Source organism: Globicephala melas, chromosome 15, assembly GCF_963455315.2.
Source record: "Globicephala melas chromosome 15, mGloMel1.2, whole genome shotgun sequence".
In the NCBI taxonomy this organism is placed as follows: domain Eukaryota; kingdom Metazoa; phylum Chordata; class Mammalia; order Artiodactyla; family Delphinidae; genus Globicephala; species Globicephala melas.
Window position 1 is genome coordinate 17,174,080 of NC_083328.1, and position 18,274 is coordinate 17,192,353.

Consider the following 18,274-nt stretch of genomic DNA (forward strand, 5'->3'; position numbering starts at 1 on the left):
GTTGATGTAGATGCTTTTCCTTCAATCCACTCTTTTTATCACTTGCTATCTAAAAATGCTTTGCCTTGTGTTAGTACGGTCTTTTCCCCCCATTAGTTTGCGGCTTGATAAGGGTTAATCAGGGAATGCTTGGGTGCCACGTTAGCCAGACCTCCACCTGCAGCTCTGCCTCAGGGCTCCACCGGCACCCAGAGCCTCCCGAGCCAGGGCACTGGAGGGTCCACACCACCAGGCGCAGCCCACAACCCAGGACCGAAGGGAGGGTCCCTCGTCCACCCCGGGGTGGCAGCAGGCTTCTGCTCAGCACCGTCCCCTGAGCTCCCCAGCCAGGTGGAGCTCCACTTGCCCAGTGAACTTGCTTGGTGATGAAGCCAGTTTGGGCTCCTCCCCTTTCCTGTCCCCTTCCAGGGACCACCTCTCAACTCGATTACTTGTTCTGGAGACCTCATCTCAGAGTCTGGTTCCGGGGAATCCAAACAAGACAATATTTACATAGCAGGGAACAAACGCTCAGCAAGTGGAAGGATTGTTATCACTTCCTCCGCCTCCTTCCATCTGCCCTGAGCTGCTGGGAAAAGAGCTTCAAGCCTCAGGCCTCATGCACGGAGTGCACTGGTCCAGATCTGGGAACCGTGACTGTCTGAGTAGGGGTTGCTTCCTGCCACCAAGTCCCTTGGCCCGTCCCTGCAGGAAACGGTCCCTCCGGCTCCTCAGTAAACGTGGATGGAATGTCTTGGCCACAGAGGTCACTTGTCTAACAAGGCTGGCTGCCTGGGGCTGTGCCTGGGTGCCCTAGGCACCCCACAGCTGCAAATTCTTAGGACACCAGGATGCCTTGAGCTCTCTGAGCTTCTTTGGATCACAGCAATCAGAAGCAAGTTGCCCTCACAGAGTCACTCCAGCCACTAGTTTGGATCCACAGCCTCAGACTGAGATGTTTCATCTGCAGCCTCCAGTGTGTGCAGTCTGCTGGTTAAGGACACAGCAGTGGAGTCACTCCACTAGGGTTTGAGGCCTACATCTGCTGATTTCCAGCTGTGTGAATCACCTGCTCTGTGCCTCAGTTCCTCATCTGAGAAATGGACACAGTCGGAGAACCCACCTCAAAGCCTGGTGATAAGGATTATAATTTACCTACACATATAAATTACATATATAATTTACTTATACAGTAAGTGCCCTACATACGAATGAGTTCTGTTCCGAGAGTGGGTTCGTAAGTCCAATTTATTCATAAGTCCAACAGAGTTTGCCTAGATACCCAACTAACACAGTCAGCTATATAGTGCTGTACCGTAATAGGTTTATAATACTTTTCACACAAATAATACATAAAACACAAACACAAAAAATAAAGAAAACATTTTTAGGGGACTTCCCTGGCAGTCCAGTGGTTAAGACTCTGTGCTCCCAATGCAGGGGTTGTGGGTTCGATCGCTGGTTGGGGAATTAAGATCCCACACGCCGTGCACGGTGTGGCCAAAAAAACAAACAAACAAACAAAAACAACAACCAAACATTTAAAATCTTACAGTACAGTACCTTGAAAAGTACAGTAGTGCAGTACAACAGCTGGCATACGGGGGATGGCATCGAGTGAACAGGCAAGAACAGTTACTGACTGGAGGAGGGAGAGGAGGTGGGAGATGGTAGAGCTGAAGGATCGTCAGCAATAAGAGACGGAGGGCGAGCTGCAATTTCACTGAAGCCTGACGTTGATGGAATGCATGTTCACATCTTTGAAAGTTTGCAAATTGAAGGTTCGTATGTAGGGGGCTTACTGCATATAGGTGAGTAAATTTCATATAGAATTTATATATATAAAAGTAAACTATATAATGTATATAAGTAAATGATAAGTAAACACATAGTAAATTGTAATAAATAAAAGCTTACAATGGTGGCTGGCTCATGGTAAGTACTCAATCAATGGACCCCCTCATTTCATTAGAAGGGCGGCACACAGACCTTTCATCATAAACTTCTTTGTACCTTTAGAATGTAGTATCACCTGCATGTATTGTTACGCATATAAAGTAAGCAAATTCATTTAAAAGTAAAAACAAAAATAAAACAAATTTTCAATTATAACCACATCTTGGTTTTAGACCCAGAAAGTAACTGTGACAGTTAATTTTAGGTGTCCACTTGACTAGGCCATGGGGAGCCCAGCTATTTGGTCAAACATTATTCTGGATGTTTCTGAGAGGGTGTTTGGGGGTGAGATTAACATTTTAATTGACAGAAGAAAACAGACTGCCCTCCATAGTGTGGGTGGGCCTCATCCAATCGGTGGAAGGCCTGAATAAAACAAAAACGCTGATCCTCCCACGAACAAGAGAGACTCCTCCAGCAGACTGCCTCCAGATTTCATCTGCAACACTGGCCCTTCCTGCCTGATGGCCTTCGCACTGGAACACTGACTTTTCCTGGGTCTCCAGCCTGCTGACCCATCGTATAGATTGGACTTGGCAGCCTCCTTTATTGCATGAGCCAATTCCTTACAACAAATTGCTCTCTGGGGGAGGGAAGGACTGGGAGTATGGGCTTAGCAGATGAAAACCGTTACATACAGAATGGATGGACAACAAGGTCCTACTGTATAGCACAGGGAACTATATTCAATATCCTGGGGTAAACCATAATGGAAAAGAATATATAAAAGAATGTATATATGTGTATAACTGAGTCATTTTGCTGTGCAGCAGAAATTAACACAACATTGTAAATCAACTATACTTCAATTAAAAAAAATAAATTTCTCCACCTCTTTCTCTCTCTCTCTCTCTATATATATATGTATATATATATGCATATGTATACACACACATCCTATTGGTTCTGTTTCTCTGGAGACGTTGACCAATAATACATTTGCTAAAGGTCAGCTCAGGCCTCGGGGAGGAGGTCCACCACGGCACCCCACTGACCCAAAGCCCAGTCCCAACTGCTCGGGGGTGCACACAGAACTCTTACTTGAGCTTGCCCTCTCCTGGTCTGGGAACACGGTCAGGGGCTGGGGGCTCAGGTTTGGCTCGGGTTTGCTGGGAATGAAGACCTCAGCGTTGTCCTTCCGCTTAGCAGACAAATTCCTTTCCTTTTTATTACCTGTAAAAAAACAATAGTTTATATGTCAAACACTGAGTGCAGGCAGAGTTGGGAAATTCTGTTTATTTGTGCATCTGTTTATTTGTGCGTTCACTTATTCATTCAACAAATATTGATGGAATCCCTGCTCTGTGCCAGGCACCATGCTAGTTTCGGATTTGCTGCAGACAACAAAACAAGTTTGCTGAGAGCCGTTATGTGCCAAGTACCACATTTTGGTAAATAAGTGAATTCTTCTAGGACACACACAGGTTTTCAAGTTTTAACATTTCTGAATAGGGACAAGTCTTATAAACAATGGGGTACTGGGTTTAATTGGCGGCAAGATACATAAAATAATGATGTAACCAAGGATATGCAAGAGCAGGAAAAGTATAGTAGGACATGTTTGCTGCCCTCGAGGCACATTCTTGCCAAGGAAAAGGATGGTTGAATGGATAAGAGAGCAGGGCTGGCACAGAAGAAGGGATCCAGTACCAGGGTCACAGGGGAGCATGCAGCCTGGAGGACGGGACTGGCAGGTATGCAGCCGACACTGAAGAGAACACTTACAGATGACCAGGGTGTCTCCAGGGCACAGAACAGGGGGGCATTCAGACACAGGGAACAGTGTGTGTGAAGGCTTGAGAGCTGACATGCGTGTGGCAGGTGAGTGGCTAGGGTCTGGGCTGGCGAGAGGAGCCAGACAGTGAAGGGCCCACGGGCCATGATTTTATAGTCAGTGTTTCCCAAAGTGGGGTGCCTGGACCACTGGTGAAACAGGTGATGACTGGGACTTCCCTGATGGCTCAGTGGATAAGAATCCACCTGCCAAAGCAGGGCACATGGGTTTGATCCCTGGTCCGGGAAGATCCCACATGCCGCGGAACAACTAAGCCCGTGCGCCACAAGTACTGAGCCTGCGCTCTAGAGCCCGCAAGCCACAACTACTGAGCACATGTGCCACAACTAGTGAAGGCTGTGTGCCTAGAGCCCGTGCTTTGCAACAAGAGAAGCCACCACAGTGAGAAGCCCGTGCACTGCAACGAAGAGTAGCTCCCGCTCGCCGCAACTAGAGAAAGCCGGCGCGCCGCAATGAAGACCCAACGCTGCCAAAAATAAATAAAATTTAAAAAAAGAAAGCAATTATCTATCTTAATGTGTATGGGAAAAAAATAAGCAACCAGTGTATCAAACCTTGATTTCATGTATATTATTGTGTGGAACAATCCTAGAATTACGGAAGAAAAGAAAGGAGTGAGGAAGGAAGGGGTGAGGGGGTGGAGAGAAAAGGAAAGAAGGAAAGAAGAAAGGTGACTGGTTTAAATAACAGCTAAAAAATAGTATGAGTGGTCTGTGAATTTGGCAAAAAAAAAAAAAAAAAAATTGTGAAGAAGGTTTGCAAATGGCACAAGTCAGGGTAAAGTGGCTCCAGGCAGGAAAGCAGCTCAAGGGGCAGCGGGGCAGGCGGCTAAATGGAATAAAGAGAAAAAGCAGGGAGAAGAGTTAGGTCCCTGGACTTGGGAACCTCCAGCCTGGGAAGGCAGAAAACCTGGGAAGTGTCTGCTCAAATTCAAAGGAAATCCTGGGGCCTGTGGTGGCCCAAAGGAGGGAAGCCCCAGAATCAAGGGCGCTATGGGACTCTTGGGAGGTCAGGGTAGATGTTGGGGATGAGTGTGGGGTCTGTCCGACTTGCACTAACCTCTCTGCTATCCCCCCTTGACTTTGCAAAGGACACGTGTTTCTCTACACTTTCTCAGGTGGCTGCTCCCTGGTTGGCCTGATATCCAGGGCCCAAGGGCAGACCTGTGTGTGAGCGAGAAGCCACCATGTCCAATGGGACAAGACAAAGAATGGAGAGGGGCCAATGCCCAAACGGAGATTGGCTGTCTAAGTGCTGAAAATATGCTGATGATGGTAAGAACGACAGCCAGCATGTATTCAGTTCAGCCTCCTGAGTGCCCAGGCACCGGGACGGGTCCTTGGCGCACACTGTCTCATGTGTTTCGTGAGCCATCCTAGTGGGCGGAGGGTAGGTAGAATAATGGACCTCAAAAATGGCCACATCCTAATTTCCAGAAGCTGTGACTGTGTTAGGCTACAAGGCAAAGGGGAACTGACTGTGCTCATCAGCTGATCTTCAACTAGGGACGTTATTTTGGATTATTCCGCTGGACCCAATGTAATCACAAGGGTTCTTAAAAGTGGAAGAGGGACAGAGTTTCAGTTTGGGATGATGAAAAACTTCTGGTGATAGATAGTGGTGATGGTTACACAACAATGTGAGTGTAATTCGTGACACCGAATTGTGCTCTTAAAAAGGGTGAAGACGGTAAATTCTATGTTATGTATATTTTGCCACAATAAAACACATGTGCGTGAGCAGCACACAGGTGGAAAAGTGCTGCAGAAGAGGAAGATCAAAGGGAGACGTCACTGTAGAAGAAAAGCACAGAGAGATGCAACGTTGCCAGCTTGGAAGGCGGCCAGGAGCCAAGGTATGTGACAGCCTCTAGGAGCTGGAAAAGGCAAGGAAACACATTTTCCCCTAGAGTTTCCAGAAGGAACATAGCCTTGCTGACACTGATTTTAGCTCAGTGAGACTCATGTCAAACTTCTGACCCACAGAACTATAAGATAAAAAGTTGGTATTGTTTTAAGCCAACAAGTTTGGGCTAAGTTGTTATAGCAGCAGCAGAAAACTAATACATACTATTGCAGAGTAAGGCTCTGAGGTTCAAGTCGTTTGTCCAACAACACAGAGCTAGGAAGTGAGGGAATCAGGATTTGACCAGGCCTGCCTGGCTCAGAGCCCTGCCCTTAACCACTTCATTCCCTGTCTCCTGGCTCCCTCCTCTCCTTAAGACTGCCCTCCCGCAACGCTGGTGGAGGTCTGCCTTGGCCATCAAAAGTCTATACAAGGATATTTCTCAGGGCACCAAAGGACCCAGACTCTTGGTGCAATCCTAAATCATCAGGTCTTCATGGAAAGTGGCCTGGGTTCACTCATTTTGTACCACCCTCCCCCCACCCCTGGCCCCGACTCACTCGGCTGCAGCCATACTGGCCCTTTCTCTGTACTTGGGTACACCAAGCTCCTTCCCTCTCCAAGCCTTTTGTGCTTTCTGATCCCTGGACCTGGATTGCTGTTTCCATGACTGCTTTCTCTTCCTCATTCCTGTCCCAGCTTAAACATCACCTCCTCTGAGAAGGCTTTTCTGACCATTCCAGCTACTAGCATCCTTCTCTGACCCCCATCGCCCAACCAGTGTCCTGTTTTATAATCTTCACAACTTTCAAGACCATCAGGGTACCATTCTCTCCTCCTCCCTGAATTCCTAACCCATGACCCAGCCCTCCCCTTTCCAGTTAATAGAAAAATAACTTCTGCCTTTCTCTGTGCCGCTCATCCACTGCCCCTTGCTCACAAGGAGGACAAATGGGATGGGAGAGAGTGGGGGCAGGAAGCCATCGGGGCTCAGCCCAGGCCTTCCTTCTTCCCTCTTCTGTGGGCTGGGGTGGGGCAGGGGGTGCCGTCAGGTCACATGGCCCCCTTCTACCATGCGGATGCCATCAGCGGTCCAGCTCTGCCAACATCTGGGGTCAGGGGTCAGTCTACGGCAGAGGGGCAGTACTTTCAGTTGGAGAGGTAATCATTTGCTCACCTTCCATCCATGATCATTTCTCATTTGTTTCACAATTTAGAAGGGAAAGCAGAGTGGGGTGGGGTTACTTACTGGCTCCTCAAAGCCTAATTATCACTTTGTAACTTCATCTGGTTTATTTATTTAGCCTAAAGATTAAGAGTGCAGGCTCTGGGCTCAGACTGCTGCAGATTCAATTCCACTCTGCCCTTTCCTAGCTGTGTGACCTTGGGCAAGTTATTTGACCTCTCTGTGCTTCAGTTTCCCCTCTGTAAAACAAGTACAATGACAGGACTTCCCTTGGGGTTGAGATTTAATGTGCGGGTGAGGATTTAATGAGGGACATAAGTAAAGCCCTTGGAATAGCTCTTGGCTCACATTAATAACAACTCAGTAAGTGTTGGCAATTATTATTTATGTAGTTATGTGCTTATTGTCTGTTTTCCCTGCTAGGATTAAATGACGTGGAATGAGTGGGCCCATCTTGTCCCAGCGCAGTGCCTGGGGCATGATGCGTGCCCAGTGCATGAATGAACAGCCCAGAACCAAGCACATCTTTTCAGGTTACTGCTGACTGTTCTTGAGTAAACACTCAGGACCATCTCAGAACTCCAATCCCATGCTGGGGTCTCGGGAGACCTTGTAACAGGCCCCTCAGCCTCCTTCTTGCTCCCCTTGGTGGGAGCCTGTCTCCTGCTGGGGCTGAGAAGACAGCCGGGGGCTGCAGCTGAAAGGGGCGGCTGAGAGCGGCGGTAGGGGGTGTTCGTGCCGCCTTCGTGTACTGCAGACTGGGCACCCGCCGCCTTCAGCAGACATCACCAGGGTCAACTCGGGGCCTGCCGAGCAATCTAATTGTTAAAAAATGTAAAATGGCAAGAAAGTGAAGTTCTCTCCTTTAGCTTTATGTCCAGTATCACTATTAAACTGCCTGGGGTCCAGTTGCTCCCCTTCTGTGGTCTGGTCCTCCACACCCGGAAGTGACTGTCATACCCACTCCCACCTCCATCCCCGCCACACCCCTGTTTCCAGGGCAGGGGCCCAGTCAACCCCCTCACAGCACTTCCCTTCCCCTTGGAGGAAACACAATCCACAGCAACGACGCAGCCCCAGTGGTTCTCATTCAAATGGGTCTGTTCATTGCTGTGACCACCAGATGCTTTAGCAGGTGGGCATAGCCCTTCATTTATTTTAAAGATTTCCCGAATGGCTTGAATGTGGCAGGTGAAGGCTGCAAGCTGGGGATGCAACAGAGGGGAAGAGCTGGCCTGTGCCCTGGCAGAGCTCACAGGCCTGAGGGAGAGAAAGGCAACTGCCGGCATTGAGACTAGTGTCATGATGATGCTACAGGAGCAGAGCAGGCACCGACCTAGCTGGCCAGGCTGGGAATGCCAAGAAGGCTTCCTGGAGGAAGCAGCCTCTGAGCTGAGTCTCGAGGAAAAAGCAGGGAGCCAGGTTTCATGGGTCAGAGTGGAGAGGAAAGGAAATGTGGTGATCTAGGTGGAGGGAACAGCCCAGCAAGGAGGTGAGAGCATGTTGGAGGGACAAATGTTCTCTTCGCTGGAGACATCAACCGTGGGGTGTAGATTTTCCAGAGCTGCCTATTATTATGTCCCCCCAAGACTCATAGGTTCAAGTCCTAACCCCCAGTACCTCAGAATGTGGCTGTATTTGGAGATAGGGTCACTAGAGAGGTAGTTACGGTAAAATGAGGCCTTCAGAGTGTGTGCTAAGCCAACATGACCGGTGTCCTTATAAGAAGAGGAGATTAGGACACAGGGACACACAGAGGGAACACCATGTGAGGACACAGGGAGAAGGTAGCCACCTGCAAGCCAAGGACAGAGGCCTCAGAAGACACCAAGCTTGCCGAAGCCCTGATCTTGGATTTCTAGCCTCCAGAACTGTGAAAAAAATTACATTTCCGTGGCTGTTGATGCCACCCCTGGTCTGTGTACTTTGTTACGGCAGCCTGGGCAGACGAATATACTCACTGCCCGATTTCAAACACTCCCTCATTTCTCCTTCCTTAGGTTCACTCATGCTTCCCCATTGGTTGGTCTTGGTATTTGGTTCAGGAAATACGGCACCTCCAGCTTTGGGGAGAATGCCCTAACCGTAACCCTCCTTGCCACCCACCCATTGTTCTGTTGACTCTACCTTCTAGGGTGATTTCTGAAAAACCTTCTCCAGTGGACAACTGCTGGTGGTGCCCAGCTGCTTTCCTTCTCCTTCAGATTCACCTTAATTTTCCTTTGGAAACTACTATCTCCGTCCATGTGGTTTGGGTGGCGATAACCACACCCCCAGTCCTGTTGGCCGGACCTGGCCAATCAGAGCCACAGTGACTAGTTCAGAGATGTGACCCCACGTGGGTTCAAGAGCCAAGTCTGGGACTTTTGCTGGAGCTTTTAGGAAGAGAAATCCTCTTTCTGATGGAGTTGCAAAGCCAGTGTCTCAATTCTGCGTCTATATGTGGAAAGCCCACTTTAGAATGGTGCCAAGACAAAAGAAGGAAGAGAGAAGAGGGGGAAAAGGAAGAAGGGAAGGGGAGGGGAGGGGAACGGAAATGAGTCCTACTGCAGCCCTGGACTCCTTAGTTATCCAAGTCAATGAATAGTCCCTTTTGCTCAAGTCAGTTTCACTAGCCAGTTGCCACATAGATGCTGGTAAACTTCCTACAATGCACAGGACAGCCCCCTACAACTATCTGCCAGACATTTACCATCTGGAATTTCAGGGTCGTCTGTAAGCTTCTGGGAGCCTTCACCTCTTGCAATCAGCAGAGACCTGAGTGATATATACCCCGGCCTGTGAGATGGTCTACCCAAAGCTGAATTCAAAGTACCACTGGAAATTTAAGTCCTATTATTAGATCCAGAGACATCAAAGGCAAAGATATGCCACATAAGACAGAGCTTACTTTTGGAAGCTGGGTTAAATTCCAGCACTACGAGGGTATCTGGGCCCTGGGGAGGGCGTCCTTCTGACTCCTGGTCCTCGGAAACATTCTTCTGCATGGAGTCCCCACTGGGAAGAGGGGAGTCATCTCTAGGACAACGCACCAGCACCTGGTCCTCAGGCTCCGGCTCAGAGAGTACATCTTCTTCGATAGAGTCATACTCATCACTGGAACCATCCTCTTCTTTCCTTTGTAGGTTGACACTAAGTTCCAGGCTTTTTCTTAGCTCCTGCCAAAAGTCAAGAAGAGAAGTGAAAAATAAAATATGTTCCTTTGAGGAAAAACTCTTTTGAAAATAGATCATTAGAATCAAAGAACTATTCCCATGAAGCTAACGTTTACCAAAACCATCTCAACCCACGTGTTATCCTCACTTTGAGGATGAGAAAACAAAGGGGCAGGGACAAATAAGAAACTCTCCTCTGGATGGAGCAGAGTTTAGTTTCATAGTATTAATTGTGGTTTTCTGTAGCTGTTTGCAAATTTTTTCATATGTTTTCTGCCTCTAAGAGATTGTAGATTTACAATCTTAAGACCAAGCATTAAGCTATACTTACAGTGATCAAAAAATTTATCACTGAAGCTAGGATACTTTGAATTTATTTATTTATTTATTTTTGGCTGCATTGGGTCTTCGTTTTTGCACGCAGGCTTTTCTCTAAGTCATGGAAAGCGGAGAGTGGGGGCTACTCTTTGTTGCGATGTGCGGGCTTCTCATTGCGGTGGCTTCTCTTGTTGCGGAGCATGGGCTCTAGGCACGCGGGCCCAGTAGTTGTGGCTCACGGGCTCTAGAGCGCAGGCTCAGTAGTTGTGGTGCACGGGCTTAGCTGCTCCACGCCATGTGGGTGGGGATCTTCCCGGACCAGGGCTCGAACCCGTGTCCCCTGCATTGGCAGGAGGATTCTTAACCACTGCACCACCAGGGAAGTCCCCAGGATACTTTGGAAGGGGAATAAAGGCACTGCTACATTTATACTGGGACGAAAGTGTACACTGGACTGTCTGGGGAAACCAGTATGTTTGGTTAGCCTCGCTATGCTATCCCTGTAGCCCTCATAGTAACTAACATAGTTGTGAGAGCGTGAGAAGCAATCAGGTTTATGGTTGACCATAAACTTAATGGTTGTGTGGGAGGCTGAACAATGATTCCCCAAAGATGTCCAAGTCCTTATTCCTGGACCCACTGAATTAGTGAGGGCTCATGTACAAGTGGGAAGCACCACATAGAAAACTTTGATCATCTTAGAGAAATCATCCTAAAAAGCCCAATGATAGAAATACGGACATCAAAGGTGCTGCTGGTGAGGGCTCAGGAAATCAGGACCATGTTATTGGGAACTAGAGGACAGAAAATCCTGTTACGTGGCAGCAGAATCTTAGCCAAACTGTGTCCTACAGTTATATGGTAAGAGGAACTTGTAAAGGATGAACTTGGATATTTAGCTCAAGAGAGTTCCAAGCAAAGTGTTAAAGATACAGTCTGGTTCCTTCTTGCTGCTTAGAGTAAAATGCTAGAGGAAAGGGACAGACTGAGAGAACTGTTAAGTAAAAAGAACTGGGAGCTGATGATTTGGGAAGCTCTCAGCCTACTGCAAAAGATGCTAAAAAAAAAGCATGAAAAAGCCAGGGAAGGGTGCTCTGGAGAAAAAAACGAAGGGTGTGGCTGCACAACCTTTTGCCAAAACCTCAGAAGGATCTACAGTTTAGAGCAGCGGTCCCCAACTCCTGGTCCCTGGACCAGTACCAGGCCGCGGCCTGTTAGGTGAGGTGAGCAGCGGGCCGGCAAGCAAAGCTTCACCCCCATCGCTCACATTACTGCCTGAACCATCACCCCACCCCGTCCGTGGAAAAACTGTCTTCCACGAAACCGGTCCCTGGTGCCAAAAAGGTTGGGGACCGCTGGTTTAGAGTATTCAATCACAATGAGGGCTCTTTGAAGAGATTAGACATGTGACTCATGAATCCCCTTAGACATCTCAGCAGAAGCCAGGAAAAGGGATGGGATTAGCCAGGAAAGATTTGTGGAGGAGCCTCTTGTCTAGTGGAGTGAATCCTAGAGACATACAGAGGAGATGCACATGGTTTTTGAGACTGTTATACCAGCAGAAACACTGCCAGCTTGGACTCAGTGGGAGAGAGAAAGGACAAAATTAAAGAAAGCTGACAGGCTCCCAAAATTCTACAGACAGGAAACAGGTTAATAAAACTATGTAGGTGCGAACACATGCTACCCTTCATGAAAGAGGAAGAATGACTCCCAGGGTGCAGCCATGGGCCCAGAGGGCGGAATCCTGAGCCACAGAGAATTATTCCTGTGCCTTGAAACCTAATGGAGTTTGCCCAGTTGGATTTCAAAATTGATTGGGTTTGGTGACTCCTTTTTCCCTTTAATTTTCTGTCTATTGTAATGGGAATGTCTATAACTGTTATCCTGTGCCTGACCCACCACTGTATTTGGGAGCAGATAACTTGTTTTCTAGTTTTAAAAGTTCACAGAGGGAGAGAAATTTTGCCCTAAGATGAGTAATACCCATAGACTCACCCCTAGCTAATTTAGATATAGATAATGAGCTTTTGGAGTTTTGAGCAGATGAGACTTAAATGATATTTTGCACTTAAGTTGCTACTGTAATGGGTTGAGACTTTTGGGAAACTTGGGATGGGATGGAAGTATTCTGCATGTGTGGTGGACATGAATCTTTGGGGGCCCGAGAGCAGACTGTTGTGGGCCCCAAAGATGTCCATGTTCTAATCACCTTGGATGATGAATATTACATGGCAAAGGGACCTTGCAGATGTGATTAACGATCTTGAGATGGGGGATATTATTGTGGATATCTGCCTTCTAAGAGGGAGGCAGGAAGATCAGCATCAGAAAGACAAGATACAAGGGTGGAAGCAGAGGTTAGGGAGGAGAGAAGATGCTACCCTGCTGGCCTTGAAGGAAGAAAGTGCACAAGCCAAGGAATGTAGGTGGCCTCTAGAAGTTGAAAAGGCAAGGAATCGGATTCTCCTCTAGAGCCTCTAGAAGGAACATAGGTCTGCTGACATCTTGATTTTAGACCAATGAAACGGAATTTGGATTTCTGAGCTCCAGAACTGTAAGATAAACCATTAAGTTTGTGGTAAGTTGTCATGGCAGCAATAAGAAACTTGTTTTTTGTTTTTTGTTTTGTTTTTTTAGACATGCCTCACAGCTTGTGGGATCTTAGTTCCCTGACCAGGGATTGAACCCAGGCCCCTGGCAGTGGAAGCACTGAGTCTTAACCATTGGACCACCAGGGAATTTCCCAGGAAACTAATATAGCTATTGATCTTTTATAGCTCTCTCCCTCCCGCCCTGCCCAATATCAAGTATCAGTGATATTTATCGAGCAAATAGAACACTGCCTGGCACATAGTAGATGCTTGACAAATACGTGCTGAATGACTAATTTATGTCAGTGACTGGGTAGAAGCTGTAGGCAGGGGTGGAGAGCACCCACCTGCCTTGGCGGTGGCATTAGTGATGTGACTCTTAGAAAGTTACTTAACTCCTCTGATCTGCATTTTGCCACCCATAATAATGGGTTAACGAATCCCAACGTCACTGAACTGTTTTATTAAAGCAGTGGTGTGAACTGGGGTGATGCTGTCCCCTCTCCAGGGGACATTTGGCAATTATTTGGAGATGTTTTTGGTCAGAACTGGGGGAAAGGAGTGCTAGCGGCATCTGGTAGGTGGAGGCCAGGGATGTTGCTAAACATCCTAGAATGTACAGGACAGTTCCCACAACAAAGAATTATCTGGGCAAATGTCAACAGTGATGTGAGTGAAAAACCCTACATTAAAGTGAGCACATATTCACCAATGGCATTTCAAAGATAACAGCAAGGTCTTCTAGTTGAGTGTATTGACGTGATCCATGCAACCTTCACAGAAGCCAGACTGAAGCCATGGCTCATGTCTTCAAAGTCTGACTGTGGTCGGCAGTTGGAGGGCGAACAGGTTGACTGCTCCTCCGTGGGGAGACCTGAGTTCCTGGGGGGCCTGCTGTTAACAGGAACTGCAGTGCCTGTAAAGCTAGTAATCCTTGACTTTACAAAACATTTTCAACTCCCTCCCCCATTTGATCCACACAGTGACCCTGCAACATAGATGGGTGGAGTGCAACTTGCTTTGGTGATAACGTGAACTCCGGCCACAGCAGGATAAGCAGTTGGTCCCGGTTCCCGGTCCACCCCACCCATCTCAGATGGGATCATCTTCAGTTCTCTGTTCTGCAGGGGTGGAGGCAAGGCTAGGTGAGAAAACAGGGGGCAAACCCGGTATTCTCACCCAGTCGCGGTGGAAAAAAACGATAAAAGCGATGCCAGCTAAACTGGGAGATTCCCGGATGGGGGACTGCTGTGACTGTCCAGGAGATGTTGGTCGGTCCCGGGGCCCAGAATCCTCCCCACTGATGCCTAAGGCCGAGTGGAGCTACCAGCCACTGCCCGTTCCAGGAAATAGCTGGATGGGGCATTAGGATTCTAGAACCCACGGTCAGCTGAGCAGGTTCCCTCCAGCCTCTTCGTCACCTTCACCTGTGGTAGCCCCCTATTTTAAGTGACTGAATTTCTGGAGTCCCCACAAGTCGGAGGACTGAGGCCTAGAGCCTTTAAGCTGGTCCGACCTGTCACAATGATTAAGTGGCAGGGTCGGGACGTGTGCCCTCAGCCACAGCTCCCTGCTCCTTCTAGACTATCCAAGTGTAAAACAGACTCACTTCTGTGGTCCAGCCAGTGGGGAAGAAGACGCGGCAACCATTATCATGCGTTTATTCACACACGCAGGTGTGCTACAGGCGCTGCGTTGAGGGCTGAGGTAATGGTGGGGAGTAAGATGGCGAAGCTTCAGGCAATCAGTGCACGAAGAAAAAGAATCAGGGGCGTTTCAGATGTGGCCAGGACTGGGCAGGAAAGAGCCTGCCTGCATGATGGAACCAAGAGTGAGTGGGCTGAGGGCAGCCCTGTTGAAAGCTGGTCACGGAATGCTGGGTGATAAAGAAACGCCCAGTGAATGTCTGGGGCACAAGGTATGTCAGGAGGAACAGCAGAGGCAAAAGCCTGGAGGCAGCAATGGCTGGAGGGCAGCGGGTACCAAACACACTGGGAGGGGAGGGCGGGGAGCAGGAAGGGGGTCACAGGGGCAGCGCCTTGTAGGCCTCGGAGTAGAGTCTGGATTTTCTTTTATGTACCATGAGAGGTCACGAAGGGTGCTAAGCAGAAATACAGCATTATCTGATTTCTGTTTTTAAAGATCACTATCGTTATCTGATTTCTGTTTTTAAAGATCACTTGGATACCAAGTGGATTTTGAGAGGCGGGGCCAGGATGCAAACAGGACAGACAGCAGACAGCTGCACCTGCGGTAGCAGGTAAAGAGGAAGGTGGAAGCAGGGGTGGGGACAGAAGATGCATTTTGAGATGTACTTTGGAGGCCAAGATGACAGAAATGGCTGACTAGAAATTAACAATGTGCATACCCTTCACCCCAGCCCTTCTAGGAATTTACCCTTCATTCTTAAGTACGCAAAGATCATTGAGGCATCATTTATAAAAGAGAATGACCTGCATGTTCATTAGTAAGAGATGGGTTAAATTACTAATAGAGCAGGCGTTGACGGAGCCCCAGGCAGCCCTTACAGAGAATGAGGTAGGTCTCATGCACTGATTCAGAAAGACAGCAAGATATATGTTTAAGTAAAAAGAAGCATGTTGGAAAATGTACATATAGTATAAACCTGATTCTTTTAAAAATTATTATATTAGTATGTATACATATAGGCATACAAAAAGTCTGGAAACATCAAACTCTTAACAATATTCTCTCTGGGGTGGCATTATGGGGACTTTGTTTTCTGCTTTGTTTTACTTAATTTTTTATTATAAGCATGTTTTCAATTTTATAAATAGAAAAATATCAGGTATTTACATTTTTGTTTAAATCCTTACTCCTGAAAATAAATAAATTCCATATAGGAGTGGTAGGAACAGTGGTGTGGAGGACCCTGAACGGCCAGTTGTCTGATAGTCACTGATCTCTAGTCCTGCCTGGAACACATCTTGTCCCCAAAAGAGGGATTCAGAAATGGGTGAGCTGCGGCACTCGATGCTGGCAGGTGATGGGCAGCGTCTAACTTACTGTATCCACTCAAGTGGTCCAGATTTAAAAGTAACAAGCCACCAATCTCAACAGGGAGAAATTCCGGTAATATAAATATAGCACCCATAAGTCCTTCTCAGAAAAAAACCTCCAGAGGACAAAATCCAAACAATGAAAAGTAAAATCAAAATAAAGAACACAGACCAGGAGACCCTATGATAAAAGGTCTAACGGTGAGCACTGAAGACGTTTAGAGACTAAAGAAATACGAGTGACCCTTGAACAACATGGGGATTGGGGCCCTGCCCCCCATGCAGTCGAAAATCCATGTACTGTTATCTCTGCCTCAAAAGCAAAGGAATTGATAAATGGCTCACCCAAGGGCAGGAAGCTGAAACAGTCTGGAGAGAAGAGGACTCAAACCCCAGTTCTTTTGATTTCGCATATTGTGATCTCTAACCGAACACAAACTTCTCCCCATACTTAAAGATCTGTAAAATGAAAATACAGGAACTATATTTATTGAAAAAAACCCCACGTACAAGTGGACCCATGCAGTTCAGACCCGTGTTATTTAAGGGTCAACTGTATTAGACAATTGTACGTATCCGGGTTATGGACCAAAATGCAATGTTCTAAACCTAAGCTCTTAGCGAAGCTCACAAAAACCACAACAGGGGGCTTCCCTGGTGGCGCAGTGGTTGAGAGTCCGCCTGCTGAGGCAGAGGACACGGGTTCGTGCCCCGGTCCGGGAAGATCCCACATGTTGCGGAGCGGCTGGACCTGTGAGCCATGGCCGCTGAGCCTGCGCGTCCGGAGCCTGTGCTCCGCAACGGGAGAGGCCACAACAGTGAGAGGCCCGCGTACCGCAAAAAAAACAAACAAAAAAAAAACAGAAGAGGGCAGGCAGTGTGGGTGCAACCTGGCCTCATTTTCCATAGCAGATTAGTCAATTCATATCCATCTTAAATGGAAACAACAGGGTTTTAAAAAATGGCAACTCCGATCTCTTAATATTTTGTTCATAATTTATTAAACAGATGGGATGTTTTAAGAAATCTCTCTTGTGATAAAGAAATCTGAATTTCAATAATTCTGTTTCAATTTGGTTTTGCTTCTGGCAAATTAATGCAAATTTAAATGTCATAATTGTATTTACTATAAATATATATAGTAAATATATATATAAAAGAAGCCTAGATCCTGCATTACTGCTATCTTGTTCACAGAGGAAAATAATACATTTGCTTACACTGGGTGAGCACACTTTAAGAACCTAGGCCCTTATAATGCCCACGTGATCTAAAACCATCTGTTCCAGGGGCACAGGGGAGATGAACTAAGTAGCCACATTCCCTCGAGAAAGCTGTTCAAATCCTTTCTACCTGGAAAGATGAGGACCTTGGGTTGGTCGCTTTGAAAGCCAACCTGCCGATACTTCAAAGGGATACCCTGCTAGGGCATCTACCAGTTGCTTTGAAGCTGTCATCCAGAAAAAGCTCTGTGAAAACTCACTTTATAGCTTTGCTTTAAAACCTTGTTATATGCAATTTCAATGCTCAGCCCTTAAAATGTTCAGTTCAAGCCCTTTCAACAGAAAGCCTTCTGCATGAAGGCCAGGCGGCAAATACCACAGGTGGGGAGCAGATGATGGGACTGTATACAAATTGGCCTTCTTGCTAGAGAGCCAGGGGGAGGCGAGGGAAGGAAGGATGCTGGACCAGTGACTGAAACGCAGCCGAGGTTTCATGGTCAGTGGATTAGTGCCTTACATGCCTGATCTTCCTCTTTTCTGCTGGGCTAGGAAAAGAGCAAAACCGGGTCACCATAGCACATGAATGTCTGCAACAATAGCAACCACAACTGTGATAACAATGGCAGCAGCTGCTGATTACAAAGCTTTTGCTACATATCAGGCACCAGGCTAACCCCTCTACACACCTCATCTCCCTGCAGCCTCCCACCACCCCTGTGTGTAGGTGTCCTTATCTTATAGGTTCAGGGCACTTAAATGGCAGCCCCAGGTCACATGATTAGCAAGGGCAGAGCCAGGGTTTGGATGAAGGACTGTCTGACTCCAAAGTCTAGGTTTTTCATTCCATGCCCACGTTTATTCCCTGCCTGGCATCAATGCATTGGAAGCCAGTGGTCTCTAGAGTGAGATGAAAGTCGGGCGCTCTGTGATCACCCATTGGCTTACACGAAATTGATGACACCTGCCTGTAAGAGCTTTTGCCACAAAGCTGCCACGAGGCCACCGAATGTGTTAAAGTATGTGTTCGGTGTTAGTGGATGAAGCATTAAGCCCCTAACTCCACTTAGAACAGGGAACAGCTTGGCCTAAGTTCTGGGTGCGGGTTCCAGGCCCGACTCCAGAGGCCCTATGTCCCCAGGCAAGTCTCTGAGCCTCAAGCCCCCACCTCTCACGTGGGAAAATGTTCCCTGACAACCTGACAAG

The 18,274-nt window shown here is 47.5% G+C and overlaps 1 protein-coding gene across 4 annotated transcripts in view; it reads right to left on the reverse strand.

Annotated features, from left to right (window-relative positions):
- Nucleotides 1-18,274, reverse strand: part of KATNIP (katanin interacting protein) — a 200,656-nt gene that overhangs the window by 94,292 nt on the left and 88,090 nt on the right. For all 4 annotated transcript variants that reach the window (XM_030871579.2, XM_060284723.1, XM_060284721.1 and 1 more), the window contains 2 exons: nt 9,652-9,919; nt 2,977-3,108 (listed from right to left, as the gene is read on the reverse strand). In XM_030871579.2, the coding sequence (XP_030727439.2) occupies nt 2,977-3,108; nt 9,652-9,919 (400 nt within the window). The remainder of the gene's footprint in view (nt 1-2,976; nt 3,109-9,651; nt 9,920-18,274) is intronic.